General features: G+C 39.2%; 2 protein-coding genes across 5 annotated transcripts in view; one reads left to right on the top strand and one right to left on the bottom strand.

Moving 5' to 3' along the window:
* Positions 1–714: 714 nt before the first annotated feature.
* Positions 715–11,278, bottom strand: CWC15 (CWC15 spliceosome associated protein homolog). Of its 4 annotated transcripts, none has more exons than XM_035009355.1 (7): positions 11,212–11,278; positions 9,775–9,913; positions 9,088–9,200; positions 8,115–8,203; positions 6,616–6,729; positions 2,561–2,679; positions 715–1,589 (listed from the first exon to the last, which is right to left on the bottom strand). In XM_035009355.1, exons 2-7 carry the CDS (start codon positions 9,903–9,905, stop codon positions 1,460–1,462), a joined length of 696 nt encoding a protein of 231 aa, XP_034865246.1. In that variant the 5' UTR covers positions 9,906–9,913; positions 11,212–11,278; the 3' UTR covers positions 715–1,459. The 4 variants fall into 4 exon arrangements, with proteins under 4 accessions (XP_034865246.1, XP_034865245.1, XP_034865243.1 ...); XM_035009354.1 differs by having other exon boundaries at positions 11,136–11,218; XM_035009352.1 differs by lacking the exon at positions 11,212–11,278 and adding an exon at positions 10,882–11,205.
* Positions 11,279–11,314: 36 nt separating this feature from the next.
* Positions 11,315–14,188, top strand: part of KDM4D (lysine demethylase 4D) — a 33,927-nt gene continuing 31,053 nt past the window's right edge. Inside the window, exons 1-2 of the mRNA XM_035009454.1 lie at positions 11,315–11,729; positions 13,344–13,437. The gene's annotated coding sequence lies outside the window, so the exon portion shown is untranslated. The remainder of the gene's footprint in view (positions 11,730–13,343; positions 13,438–14,188) is intronic.

Here is a 14,188-nt window from a genome sequence, read left to right as displayed (position 1 = left end):
GAACAGTGGTGCTATTTAGAAACTTGAAAATGAATGTAGAGGCACTTTATAAACTGTAAAGCTGGAGTTTATTTTAATTACTTAATTTAGTAGACCTCATGCCCAGCATGGAGCCCAACCCATGGCTTCAACTCAGGACTCTGAGATCCAAGACCCGAGCTGAGATCAAGAGTTGGACGCTTAACCGACTGAGCCACCCAGGTGCCCCAAGGAGACATTTAAAAAACAAGGTTTTAAATATTACTAAAGGCTTTTAAAAACCACTAGGTGAAGTATTCAAAATTTTGTGTAAATGGATCAACTGGAAACAATACAGAGCATGCATGTGGAGTCAAGACCTGGGCCCCATGTCTAGCTTTACTCCTGACTCAGGCGCCACATAATCTGTGTCCCAGCTTCCACTGGGGAAGTGCTGGAATAGTGAATGAGCTCTTAGAGAAAAGGGTTTAAAGAAATAGCCACTGATAAAAGCATGTTATTTTTGCTTGAAGTTTTATTTTTAACCTTATCAAGCTCAGTATCTGTTACAACTGAGGGATCCTATGACTCTCTGTAAATGCTTCAATTTCTGGGCCCGATTTTTCTACCAAAGTGACACCCTCCAATCACAGTCCAGGCTTAGGAAAACTTCATTTCCCAGCTGCAGAGAGATACTCCCACTTCCCACATACATATCATCCAAGATAACAAACAAACAAACAAAATCCTATTTCCAAAGGTTTTATTTCACGTATTATTTGATGCTGAACTTTCCTAGGCTCTGCATCTAACGTTATGTCAGTGTGCAAACTCTATCTCATTCAAAAGAGACATGGCAGTTGAGTATCCAGAACACAGGTAAGTGTCACATGCTTCCTAGGCATGCTTAAGGAGCAGTTTTGGGCCAAGAGAAAAAGAAAGGAGCGCTTGCAGAAGTGAAGGATACCCCATGCGTCCTCAGACACACACTCAGGGAGCAGAAAGGTTGATGACACTCTTCCATACCAACATGTGGGCCAAAATTGAATGCCTTTCATCCTCCATCACACTCTTAAAAACACACAGTGACTATCTCACACATTAACTGACCTTAAATTAATGTCAAAGAAATGAGAAGTTAATGTACAAAGAAATACAATTCACAAAAGAAAATATGCAATGTTTTATAAGCTGCATACATTTCAACAAAAAATTGGGGGACACAGATTTAGTTATTTCGATTTTTGAAAATATTTATTACAAGAAGATTCCCTTTCCCATATTAAAAGGAAAACATATTTCTGGAAATATTCAGAGGGTGGAAACTAGTTAAACCAATTCCCAAGTCCTCATCAAATAAGGTATCAATAAAGGAGAGCTTATTTCAGAACTTAAAATTAGGGAAGCCTATACACAATTTAGATGGGGAAAGAGAAAAACAGAAAAAACAAAGTGAGAATGATCGTTTACATTTTACAGTCTTTAAGCACATAAAACTGTACTATTTAATATATTTCTCCATGAACTTTTTGTGAAATTCAGATCGCAGCGTATCATTTACAAATCTTTTGTCTTTCTTCTGATCATCTACACCTTTTGCACAGTTCTTGAAAACAACATCATCATCCCACCTAAAGGGAAAAAAGAAACCAGAACGCTCTTATATGTCTGTATCAGGAGACAAGAACAAGTGAACTGCAAAGCTTAGTCATTACCCAGAAAGATGCTCAATATGTATAGCATCTGACGCAATTACACCCAAAAGAATAAAGTAATTCTTAATAGGTTGTAATCTTGCTTTATTACAGCAGGAAGGGCAATTCCTATTTAGAACATACAAACATTCTTATTACTTCTCCTGTATGAGGAACTTTGAGTTAGAAAGTAGGAATTCATAGGCTTAATTACATATTTAATGTTTTCAGGTCTAAAAGAGGCAGCACCCCGATTCGCATAGATACTTCTAGATGATAATAACCGACCAGTTTACTGTAGTTTAGATTACATGCTTTTAAGGATTTTATACTCTCTCATCAGTTACCACTTAGCAATCATCCACTCTAGTATTTGCATTTTATGGCAACAAAGGAGAAGAAACTATTGGGGTATAACCATTAAGGTTCATAGACTGGTCCAGATCTACATTTCAGTCTGGGGGAAAGAATGTGCTGGGTGACCCCTCACAGGAGGGACAGAGCATAAGGAAGTGTAGCTTTCTCCTCTATGATCTATCTGGCTGTGTATCTTTACTACGTTAGTCACAAGTGCAACTCTATGTGGAGTCCTCGGTGTCCTTTTAGTGAGTCTCTGAATGTGAAGGGTGATCTTGGGGACTCTTCACACATACATCTAAAATGTTAAGCTTTGGAGAGCCAATGGCTCAATGCACTGCTCCATCCCTAGTGCTTAGAATAGTATCTGGCACACAGCTGGTTATCATAAATATCTACTAAAAGTAAGTACGTTTTCTTTCATTCTCCTTCTTCCGTTAATCCCATATCTGATGGAGAAGGGTATCAGTGAAAAGGGGGCTTTTACATAATATATTTTGCTATAAAACGCACAATCTGCAATATATATCCAACTCGTTAGTGTAAAGTACCTTCTTTTAACTTTGAAGTTGGCCTGAGGCTGGGATGGGCCAGTGAGATTAAGGAGAGGGTTTCCACTCAAAATGTTTTCCATACGTATTCTTTCTTCTTCAGCTTTCTGTTCTTGTTCCTGTCAATGACAGAGGAGGACTCATTTACTTACATTAATTCTGGGGCCAATCTTCTTACATAACTCCTATTTTAAAAGACTGTGAGGATTTTATGAGGGAGAAGGAATGAGCATCAAGGTAGGTGTTTATTTTTTTTAAGATATAACATATACCAGAAAAGTCTCACTTAACAAAATAATTTGGCCTTTTTATTATAAATACTTCATGCTTGTCATCATACATTCATTAGTCTGACTCAGAAATTCTATGAATGCATATTTAAATCTATTTTCTTTCTTGAAGTACATATAAAATTAATTGCTATTTTAAGAGTACATCAATAAATATATTCTAGTAATTTGAGAATACATTAAACATCAAAGAGACACATTTAGCAAAGCTATTACCTTGATTTTTAAAAATGGGCTATACAGAACTATGATTAAAAATAATTTTATTTTGAATTATTAACAATGTAAATTTGTACCTCTAGGATTAGTGACAAGTTATTATTAGCCAAGAAGTAGGTCCTAAGATAAACTATCATGTAACATATTATATTCAGCTAACATGTATTTCTAGTAATCTACCCCGGCTTTATTCATTTTGTTATGCTTTATTGTTACTAACTTTCCATTTTTATACTGCTCGTCTACAAGCTTGTCTTTCTTCACTTTTAATTAGCATTAACCTCTTTAAACTCAAATCACCCTCACGTTTCATTCTTAGAATTAGAAATATAAAATGCCTAGAATTCTTAGCCATTAACTGCTAGATCTACCTGTTCATGCTATCTTAAAACAAAAACAAAAAATAAACCCCACTTTATTGTATTTTAGGAAGGACAAAAACTGATGACTTACTGAATCAAGGAAAAAGAGACTTTCAATTTTAAATGAACCTAATAGGGGCACCGGGGTGGCTCAGTCAGTTAAGCAGCCAACTCTTGATTTTGGCTCAGGTCACGATCTCAGGATTGAGATCAAGCCCCACATCAGGCTCCCCCCTCAGCACGGAGTTTGCTTGGGATTCTCCCCCTCTCCCTCTGTCATTCCCTTGACCCCACTCATACTCTCTCTCTTTCTCTCTCAAATAAATAAGGGCGCCTGGGTGGCTCAGTTGGTTGGGTGACTGCCTTCGGTTCAGGTCGTGGTCCTGGAGTCCCGGGATTGAGTCCCGCATCAGGCTCCCTGCTCGGCGGGGGGTCTGCTTCTCCCTCTGATCCCCCTCCCTCTCGTGCTCTCTCTCATTCTCTCTCTCAAATAGATAAATAAAATCTTTAAAAAAAATAAAATAAATAAATAAATAAATAAATAAAATGAACCTAATCGTTTTAGATCACTTAGAAAAATAACCTAACTTTCCACAGAGTTAATGATATTTCATTTTAATATCCAAAGGTGAACAACAGATTTCATTTTTAAGAGGCCAAATAACTGGGAAGTGAGAAGATGCAATGCTCAGGGAAATAAACAGGGAAATTCCTTCAGGTCACTGCTCAGACCTTAAGCAAACAAAATCAGGAACATCCATTACAGATTAAGAATAGATAGCTTTCTAAAAACTGTATTTTTAACAATTTATATTGATGTTGAAAGTGAAAAGACATTTCTCTGAGATGCTAGAAAAATAAAAGCTCAAATATACAATGTATCCAACTTATAATAATAACGTGTGTGATATAATAAAGTTCTGGCCATTTTATATTTGCAATATTATTTCCTTTAGAGTCCTGGCTGCCTGCCACGCACAGCACTGGAAAAAAAAGGTGCCAACTCTTTCCATATTCAAGTACCAGGCAATGGGGCGCCTGGGTGGCGCAGTTGGTTAAGTGACTGCCTTCAGCTTAGGTCATGATCCCAGGGTCCTGGGATTGAGCCCCGCATCGGGCTCCCTGCTCGGCGGGAAGCTTGCTTCTCCCTCTCCCACTCCCCCTGCTTGTGTTAACTCTCTCGCTGTCTCTGTCAATTAAACAAATAAATTCTTTAATAAAAAAAAAAAGTACCAGGCACATTATGGTTCACAAACATAGACTAATAATCAGACAGCCTGCAGATCAAACCCAAACCACCCCGTTTTTGTTAATAAAATCTTAATGGAACGGATAGTCACACTCATTCATTTCTGTATTGTCTACAGCTGCTTCTGTGCTACAGCGAGCATAGCTGACAAGCCGCACAAGAGACAGCATGGTCTGTAAACCTGAAATATCCCGAGACATTTACCATCTGGCCCTTTACAGAAAGCTTCCTAGCCCCTGACATAGGCTGACTGGTCGAAAATATTTTGGGACACCTCAAAATGAGCCACTAGAAAACCAGATGGGCAATAAGAACAAAAGTAAAACTATCCTTCAACCCCTAGAAACACCAATACATTTTTGTACAAAGAGAGTAATCTTACAAAATTCCACGACCTTTTGTCTAAAATGCTTATCCTCCTAAGGGTCAACCAAATGCACCTGAACTGCTTGTCCCTTATGAATCCACAGCTATTAGGCAAGCCAAAAGAATCAGGAATAGAACAACTGCCCTCTAGTGGTGTGCAAGTGAAATTAGGACAGTTCTTATAATTGATTTTTAATTAGATAGGAACAATTAGAACAAGTAGAAGCTATTATGGGAATTACGCTATCCTATGCCAAACTTCGATGGGAATTATATTTAAAATATTCTTCTTCCAATTTGAGTTCCAGCAATCCTCTACTTCCCAAGACTCCTCACATGAACCCATGTCAGTCTTTTTCCACTCTTTAAATAGAACAATTCTTGGTTCAAATGAAAACACAGAAGCTCATAAAAAAAGCCGAGCTCTTCTGTTTGAAAGTGGACACAGACATCTCCATCTGAATATCTCATAATGTGTTAAATTCAACATGTTCCAAACAGAGCTCATCATCTCTTTTCTCTCCATCTAAACATGTGCACCCTTCTGCCATCTCCCCCCCGGCCTTAAGGAATGTCAGCAACATCTACCTGGGAATTGGGGGTCATCTTTGCTGCCACATCTAATCAGTCACTTTATCTGATCAGTTTTACCTCCTTGACAGCTCCATCAGCATCTATTTACTTCTCTCAATTCTAATTCCTATTATGCAGAATTACCTTAATTGCATCTGAGGATTATTGGAACAGCCTTCTCAAACAGTTTTCCCAATCCAACCTCCATACTTCTGCCAGAGTAATCTTTCTAAAATGCATATCCAAGTAGATGACTATTAAATTTATTATTCATATTTTTCTGTATTACTGAAATATTTCATAATGAAAAAAAAACCCCAAAATAAAATGCATATCCAATCTTATCATACTCCTCCTGAAATCAACTAGCTCTTCATGGCCTTCAAGATAGAGTCCAAACTCCTTTAGCACTGGTTTATGAATCTCTACTGTTCTGACCTGCTCTTGTTCATCCAAAGTTTAAAGGTATGTACTATGGATCCTATGTAATCCCTGTAACTCTTTTTGAGATAGACATTCTTTTCTTCCATTGTATAAACGAAGAGACTGGCTAGGTAAATTACCCTAGGCTATATAAAATCTATTGACAGACTGCAACAAATGCCTGGAAAGAAGGTTGGAAGCAGGAGACAAAGACATAAAGATGGTCTCATTATATCCTTGGGTTCTTCGCAGACCATGATTATATCATACTCATCTTTAATTCTTCTGACACTTAATGAACAATGATTAAATGTCTGTTGAACACATGAACAAGTGAATGAAAAACAAATTGATAAGCACTATGAAGCATGCCTGAACTATTTGGAAAGAATTTCTAACATAACCAGGAAAATCAGGATGTCGCAAAAATAATCAGACTTGTAGATCTATAGGTGCTGTAATATCTAGATATGGCAAGGACGATTTCTAATATAAGATGTATTACTTAAATTAAAAAATATTCCTAGTTTAGAATAGGCGATAAGATGCAAATATTTAATATTTTGATTTTACCTTCCTGGCCTGCTCTTCAGCTCTTTCTTTTTTAATTTTTTCTAGTTCTGCAAGAAGAGCTGCAGTATCATCATCATCACTCTCCTCTTCAAAATCTTCATCTTCATCTTCCTCCTAAAAAAGAATGATGATAGCCCAGGAGAAAATGCATGTTATTCATTATTTTTCCCATGAAAATTACACTTACCATATCTTTGGGGCAGGATTAATTTTCCCACTGGGAAACATAAATGCACCTAAATACGATTAAAGTCAACCATCAACTAAAACGTAAAATGAAACCCCACAAACAAGCTTACAGAATTCTTACTAAAATGTCCCTGAGATGCTTGAGAGATTGTAACAGCAAAAAGTGTAACAAAGTATTCTTCAAATTTACATAGTCAAAAGGGGATTTCATATGAAAATATTTCTACAATGAGACAAGGAACACTTTTCACTGATACACACAGTACATACATATACAGTGTATCACCCTAAGAGTCAAATAATTTCACTAGCTCAAGACAACTTTTAATCAAGGAAGTAAGGATAATCAAAAGTACAAAAAAAGGGTGCTACATTCTCAGAAAAATTTCAAACAATATTAAATACCATTTAAAATTGGGCTCCCTTTAATTACTGAGCTAATTATTTAATTCAATCTGTCAACTCTGGAATTAATTGCTGATATATAAACTTAGTTAGATGCAACTGATGAAAGGCCAGTCACGTTTTCCCACTGAATGTACAAAATTGCAAGTTAATTATAGACCGTAGGGCCCCACTGAATTTTAATGTTAACTGAAGCACTAATCATAAAAGAACTTCCACTTAAAACACTGCCCCCTTCCTAGCAGAAGGAACCAATAAGTTGAGTTGCACACCTAGAGGGGGCATGTTTGGTATCTAATGTGGAAAGGCCTCTGAATTCAGCTCTTGGGGGTGCTATTACTGATAAAGACCCTAGAATGAAGAATGCCCCCTGGAGGTACAGAACATGGTCAACCTCCAGGGTTTAGTATGGAGAATTATTTTTTTTGGAAGCTCATATTTTAATAGATCACTTTCTTATTTGGTTCTCCAGAGATCAAACTTGCTCTTAAAGTTTAATTACTCTTGTGATTAATAATACTTTTGCTTTGGGCGCCTGGGTGGCTCAGTCGTTGGGCGTCTGCCTTCGGCTCAGGTCATGATCCCAGGGTCCTGGGACTGAGCCCCTCATCGGGCTCCCTGCTCAGCAGGAAGCCTGCTTCTCCCTCTCCCACTCCCACCGCTTGTGTTCCCTCTCTCGCTGTGTCTCTCTCTCAAATAAATAAATAAAATCTTTAAACAAAATAATAATAATACTTTTTCTTTAAAAATCAACCATAAAGCTTAGCATTGAAGTCAGGACTACATTTGAATAACAGTAAGTAAAAATATAGGCCACTTCTTAAAGCCAAAAAATAAAACAAGCATTTCAGAAAACATAATAAATGAATTACTATGTGGAGATCAACAAAGGAAATAAAACATACATCTGTTAGAGGATCATCTGCATCAAGGTTGGCAGCAGGAATCTGGTCTAACCGAGGCTTCTTTGACACTGATGAGGAAGTTGTATGCTCTGGGGAAAACAAACATAATTTAGCTTACTAAAAGAAACACTGTGTTTCTTGTAACATTTTAGGGACCCGTGGGGACAAAAAGCTTAGATTATAACCATCAAGATAGCACAGACAGGAACCACAGTGCCTGGCATTTGCCCTTGGTCAACATTTGTTCAATGAATTAATGAAAGCATTGATTTTAATATGGGAACCATAGCCTCTCTGAGGAAATTTAGGGAAGAGTTCATATATACTGAAAATATAAAAAAGATATTATAACTTATGCCCCTCGATGCCTTCCAAAAGCCAGTGACAAAAACTGGAGACCCTCATAGACAGAAAATGAACGGCCTCAAAAAGTCTGGTTGCTGTGAACAGTCAAAACCTTTAGGGGTGCCTGGGTGGCTCAGTTGGTTGAGCGTCCACTGTTGATTTCGGCTCAGGTCATGATCTCAGGGTCCTGGGATCAAGGCCCACAAAGCAGCATCAGGCTCTGGGCTTGGTGTGGAGTCTGCTTGAGATTCTCCCTCTGCTCTCTGGCCCTCCCACCCTGCTCATGGGCACATGTGCGCTCGTGCTCTCACTAAAATAAATAAATAAATCTTAAAAAACAAAACCAAAAAAACACCTTTATGTAAACTGAAACAAGAGCTGCCAGATATGCCAAGATCATCCTGTTCCTTCTACTACAGCAGCAGAGAGATGGAACTGGATTCAACCTTGTTATCACCTCTAATCTAATCACTTAAGAAAGTGTTACCAATATCTTAAAGCAAACAATAAATTGTTTACACCATTTTAAAGCAAACAAACAAAAATATTAATCAGTTCCAATTAGCACACGAAAAAACTGTTGTCAACATGATTTCATGAGACAAATGTCTAGGGGCAGTGTTGGTACCTCGTGTTGGACGATCTCTATTTTTTTCTCTTGCAGCAGCTCGCTCTCTCTCTTCCAGCTCTCTCCTGAAGTCACGGTTGCGAACCTCTTCAGGAGCATCCTGAGTAGTTTGTCTAAAGTAGAAAAAAATAGGCAAAAATGTTACTAAGAAAATACATGGCTGTAAGACAATTCACAAAAAGCAACTCTGTCCTTTAGTCCCTCAAGGTTCATGGAACTAAACAAGATCATTCCCCTAATCTGAAGGTTATTAACAGGCATTCTTGTAATGTTTCCAATATTTCAGAGAGCCCAAACTGAGTCACACATTTTCCCATAAGGCTGCAGATTAATTAAAATGTCTTTACTTTTTGTTAGTTCGTCAACTCAGGGCTCTTTACTACGACACTTTTAATCTCATATTGATTAGTGCTGATGGTGCACGGGCCTTCTGAGTCATTATTATTGTGCCATATACATATGGAAATTCTCAGTTAACAGGAATTTCTGCATAAGTAATATATGAAAGAGTTTTATAAAGAACACAATTTTAATGTCAAACACTCTACTGCATTCTACTCCTATGAAAACAGAAACTTCAACGATATATCACTGTTTGGGCGGCCCCAAACATGCTACAATCTCACGAGCATGCCATTTAACAGATTTCTTAGTCTTCTGAACAAGAAAGTAAAAAGTCTTCATTACCTATATTTTATCTTTGTATGAGAAGGTAGGTCTCTACTTGAATATTGCTTTGAGAGTTGGCTCAAATCACCTTCTCCTTTTCCTCTCCCACCTCTCGCAGGTTCAAAAGTTGGCCTAGCTGCTGTTGTCATCTTTTATGCTTTAGAGAAAAACTGTATCAAGTTATTTCCAATATGACAAACCCTCATTTCATAAAGTATTAATAAATATTGATCCTTGTGAAATAATTTCCAAAACTCATTCTCCAAAATTACTTAAATAACCTCAAACAAAAGTTCTAAAGAAAACAAATAATGAAGCCCAAGGTACATAAGGAATATAGCTTCTTAGGCAGCTCTTATTTCGTGCAAAAAATTCTCTCATGAAGATCTGAGTTTGTGTTCCTGTTCTCCTTCTGTCTCTGTGGCCCCGGACAAGTCATCCAGCTTAAGTTTCTGTGGAATGGGCAATGTCCCTCACAGGATTATTATGAGAACTGAAATGTCAAGGCCCTGTAAAATTTAGTACTGCCATGACTGAGTTTTAAAAATTCTTAATTTAACCCTACTCCACCAGACGCCCTAAGGTTTGCATTTTATCTAAATTTCATACAACAGAAAATAGGCTAGTAACTACAAAAACAAAAGTTGTTTTAAAATCACTGACAAATACTGAGTGTCCTGGAGAAAAGTGTGCTAAACTTTAATGACAGCTACATGTGCAAAATTCTCCAACAGCCTTCTGTTGGTCCAATTTTCTTTTATAGCAATCATTATAATGTAAATCAGATCTTTTGTAGGTTACCGTGCTCAAGACAGGAAACTCACCCCCAAAGGATTCTGATAAGCAAAACTCAGGGACCCATTCCTTATGTTACTTTTGGTTTGGGGCTGCCAAGAGTAGTGCCTAGCAGATGTGGCGACTGAAGTCCCGTTAAGCGTCCGAAAAGCAAGAGCGCGGGTAAGCTGGGGGAACTGGTATACTTCTCCAGATTTTTCAAAAAGGGAAAAAGGGTCCATGCAGGGGGAGAACTGGGTTTCCTGTCGCTGGGGGCGCCGCCGCCGCCTCCCACATACTCCCGGATTTTTATCACTCCCGCCTCCCTGGGGCTCGCCTTCGGGCTGTTACCAGAAACTCGCTGACTCTTCACCCAAAGGCCCGACTCGCAGGGGGTTTGGGGGATGGAGGGGTGTGAACCCTGTTTAACGCCGCCTGCAAAGCTGCCTCCACGCTCCGCGCTTCGCGGCCGGCCGGGGACTCGCTGGGCTCTACCACCGCCCGCCGCTCCGGGGCCTCCACCGCCCGCGTCCGGTTCTCTATCGTCGACTCCGACCCCAGCCGCCCTTCCCCGCCCCACTCGGACAAGAGAGACAATCTGCTACCCTCCTGCCGCTCACGTCGGCCGACGTCTAAGGCGACAGCCTCCGGAAATCATACAGACACCATTACGACTCTTACCTCCCAGAAACCTCTGCGCCCAGGGCCAGGGCCCAAGACCCGGAAGCAAAACCCTAGCTCTTTCGCCGCACTTCAGAGGCCGAGGCAGAGACCAATCCGCAGCAGGCAAGGTGGAAGTCGGCGTGACGACAACAAGGGGCGGGGCCGAAACGGCCCAGGGGGCGGGCATTTGAAATCAGTGCTTTAGAGTAGACCCTAAACATCATTTTATACCTTCAAGAACCAATTACTTAATGTCTCCTCCGTCTTTCCCTTCCCCGACCCCCTCCCAGACTCCTTCATTCCGGTGCTGCGTGGACGGAAAGCCCCGGGTAGCCGACACCACGTCCCCGGCTAGCGAGAGAGAGCGTAGAGAAGGATTACACCAAACTGTTTAAATCCAGCGGCGCCTGCTTCCTCTCTCCTGAGCTAGACCCAACAAGCCTAGAGAGCTGGGCTACGGAAAAACTAGTGTTTTCATTTAATTGGATATGAAGAAAGAACAAATATGTACGGGGGCAACCACGATCTTTATAAAGGTACCATTGCTGCAAAAATATTAGTCTTCAAAGCAAAGGTTGTATTCGTATTGTTTGTTAAAACTTCTATTTTTTAAAAAAGCCTAAGTTCTAGTGGGAGGGGAGATGTCACTATTTAGAGATTCATTTATCAACCCGATTATGAGCGTTTAGAACGGTGGGCCCAACTGCCAGAAGCACGAGATGCAGTTATAAGATGGCTACTCAAGCGTTAGGTGAACTTTTAATAAGGCAACGAACGGGGGGAAAAATCACCTATCGTCCTTCCTCCCTTTCCCAAAAGGCACTGGGAGCAGGGATCTTGTTTTTTCAGTCCCTCTCGGAATCTCATCACGTGGTCTTTGGCCACAGTAGATGCTCAATAAATATTTATTAAACAAATGAAAATTCAGCTCCTCCAACTTGGTTTCAAATGTAAAGAGCTCATAAAGTTGAACATTAAAAAGCTTTATTTTCAGAACTCTTTATTTGAAACTTATAAAAAAAATTTTTTTTTTTTTTTAGAAAAGTAGAAAGAGCCCCTTCCCTTATAAAGTTCAAAAGGAAGATCTTAATTTTTCTTATGGAAGGTATTTCTCCCCTAGTTTTGTACATCTCAGTAAAGGACACTACCATGTACGAGTTATTAAACCAAAACCTCAAGGCTCCTAATTAAATTCCTTTTTCTTTACTCTTCACATTTAGTTTATTTGCAAGACTTGCCAATTTTACTTTCAAAATAATACCCTAAATTTCATTCCACTGCCACTACCCTAGTTCAAGCCACCAGGATTTTTCACCTGCATTGTAATTGCTCCCTAATGGATCTTCCTGCTTCCACTTTGGCCCTACATACAGTTAATTTTGCATACAGCAATGAGAGTGATCTTTGAAAATTATGAATTGGGGAGTGTTACTCTCCTGCATAAAAACCCACTGCACTTAGAATAAAAGTCAAATTCCTTAATGTGACCTGAGACCCCATGGGGTCTGGTTCCTGCCTAGCTCCCTGACTTCGCTTTTAATCAGACACTCTCTTACATATTAAACTCTAGCCACAGCCAGCAGGGCATTTCTGTTTCACAAACAAGGATAAGATTCCTTTGCACCAGGTTATCTCTGTTTCCTGTGCCTCAAGATAACTGTGTTAACCTCCTTCAAGCCTCACTCAGCTCAAATGTCACTGCATCAGTGAAGCTTTCCCTGACATCTTCATTTTCTCCCCCACACCCTGCCGTGCAAATACCATCGTGTCGCCCTGTTTTATTTTTTGTAGTACTGAACTCTACCAAATTTATTCTGTTTATTGTTTCTTGCCTGAGAGACAGCACAGAAGTCATTCAGAGAAAGGGATCTATAGCCTGTCTTGGTGCTAAATTCCAGGTGTGCCTTTTCCTGGCTGTTGAACCTTGCCCTAAAGGGAAAGTTATTTTCCCTTTTTGTGCCCTCAAGTGTCCATTGCATAAAATGGGGATAATTCTAGTCTTCACCTCTTATTGTTTTGATAAGGCTTAAATGAACGAATACTTGTAAAGTGTTTAAAATAGTCTCAGCAAACAGTAGTTGCTAAATTAATGTTAGCTATTAATATTATTAATATTATTTTTATTATTATTGTCTATCTTCCTGTATTAGAACGTAAGTTCCAGGAAAGCAGGAACCTTGTCTCTCTTGTTCACTGGTGTATCCTCTGCATATAGAACAGTGCCTGGCACATAATAGGTGCTGAGTAAGTATTTGTTGAATGAATGAATGGCTGATACACTCTGAGGTGGAGGAATGAAGTAACAATGGCAAGGTGGGGACACAATTATAGAAAATACCCCTGGTTTTGATGTTCCAACTGCCCTTATCAGCCCTGAGTCAGTCACCCTGATTCATTTATCTCTTAGCTCACCACCTAATCTTTGGATCACCATGATTAAATAATCACCCCTGTAATTTTATTAACACCAACATACAACATGATCAGCCTACAAAATGAAAAGCTTTGACTTAAATGGTCTGAAAGTATTAACTAGAAAACAAACGAAAAAGTTTTTCCTTAAGTGATTTTAAAGTACTAATAAATGAAACGAAAAGCTTTTGACTTAAATGGTTTGAAAAGATTAGCAAAAGAAACTAAAAGTTTGCTAAAAACTTAAAATTCACCTTACCTGCTATCTTTGCTGGCACAAATCTGCAACGATAGGATTTCCCACATTCCCCTCTTTCTTCAAATCTACACACCTCTTCCCACCTCTTTTCCCTTCTCATCCTCTTCCTAAGGAGTGGATGATCTTCTGACTTCTCTGGGAAAATAAAAGCTCTTAAATAAGGATTTCTCATGTGCCTTCAGCAGATCTAGCAAGCTGCCTGTGACTGTGGCCATACCCTCAGCTTTTCTATGGGTTGGTAGAGATGAGGTGACCTAAGTCCTCTCCCTTGTGGTCTGGGTCCCAATCCCCCCAACCTTCTTAGTAACTGGCATCCTGCTATAT

Source organism: Mirounga leonina, unplaced genomic scaffold (genome assembly GCF_011800145.1).
Source record: "Mirounga leonina isolate KUSES-001 unplaced genomic scaffold, KU_Mleo_1.0 Mir_153, whole genome shotgun sequence".
Lineage (NCBI taxonomy): Eukaryota > Metazoa > Chordata > Mammalia > Carnivora > Phocidae > Mirounga > Mirounga leonina.
The sequence above is the reverse complement of the archived record's forward strand: the minus strand, read 5'-3'. Positions and strand labels throughout refer to the sequence as shown.

Coding starts and splice junctions, on each gene's coding strand:
- CWC15 (XM_035009355.1), bottom strand. CDS start 9,905: ATGACAACAGCAGCTAGGCCAACTTTTGAACCTGCGAGAGGTGGGAGA. Junction 8,204..9,087: donor TAGAGATCGTCCAACACGAG/GTACCAACACTG, acceptor TGTTTTCCCCAG/AGCATACAACTTCCTCATCA. Junction 1,590..2,560: donor AACTTCAAAGTTAAAAGAAG/GTACTTTACACT, acceptor TTTTCCCTTTAG/GTGGGATGATGATGTTGTTT.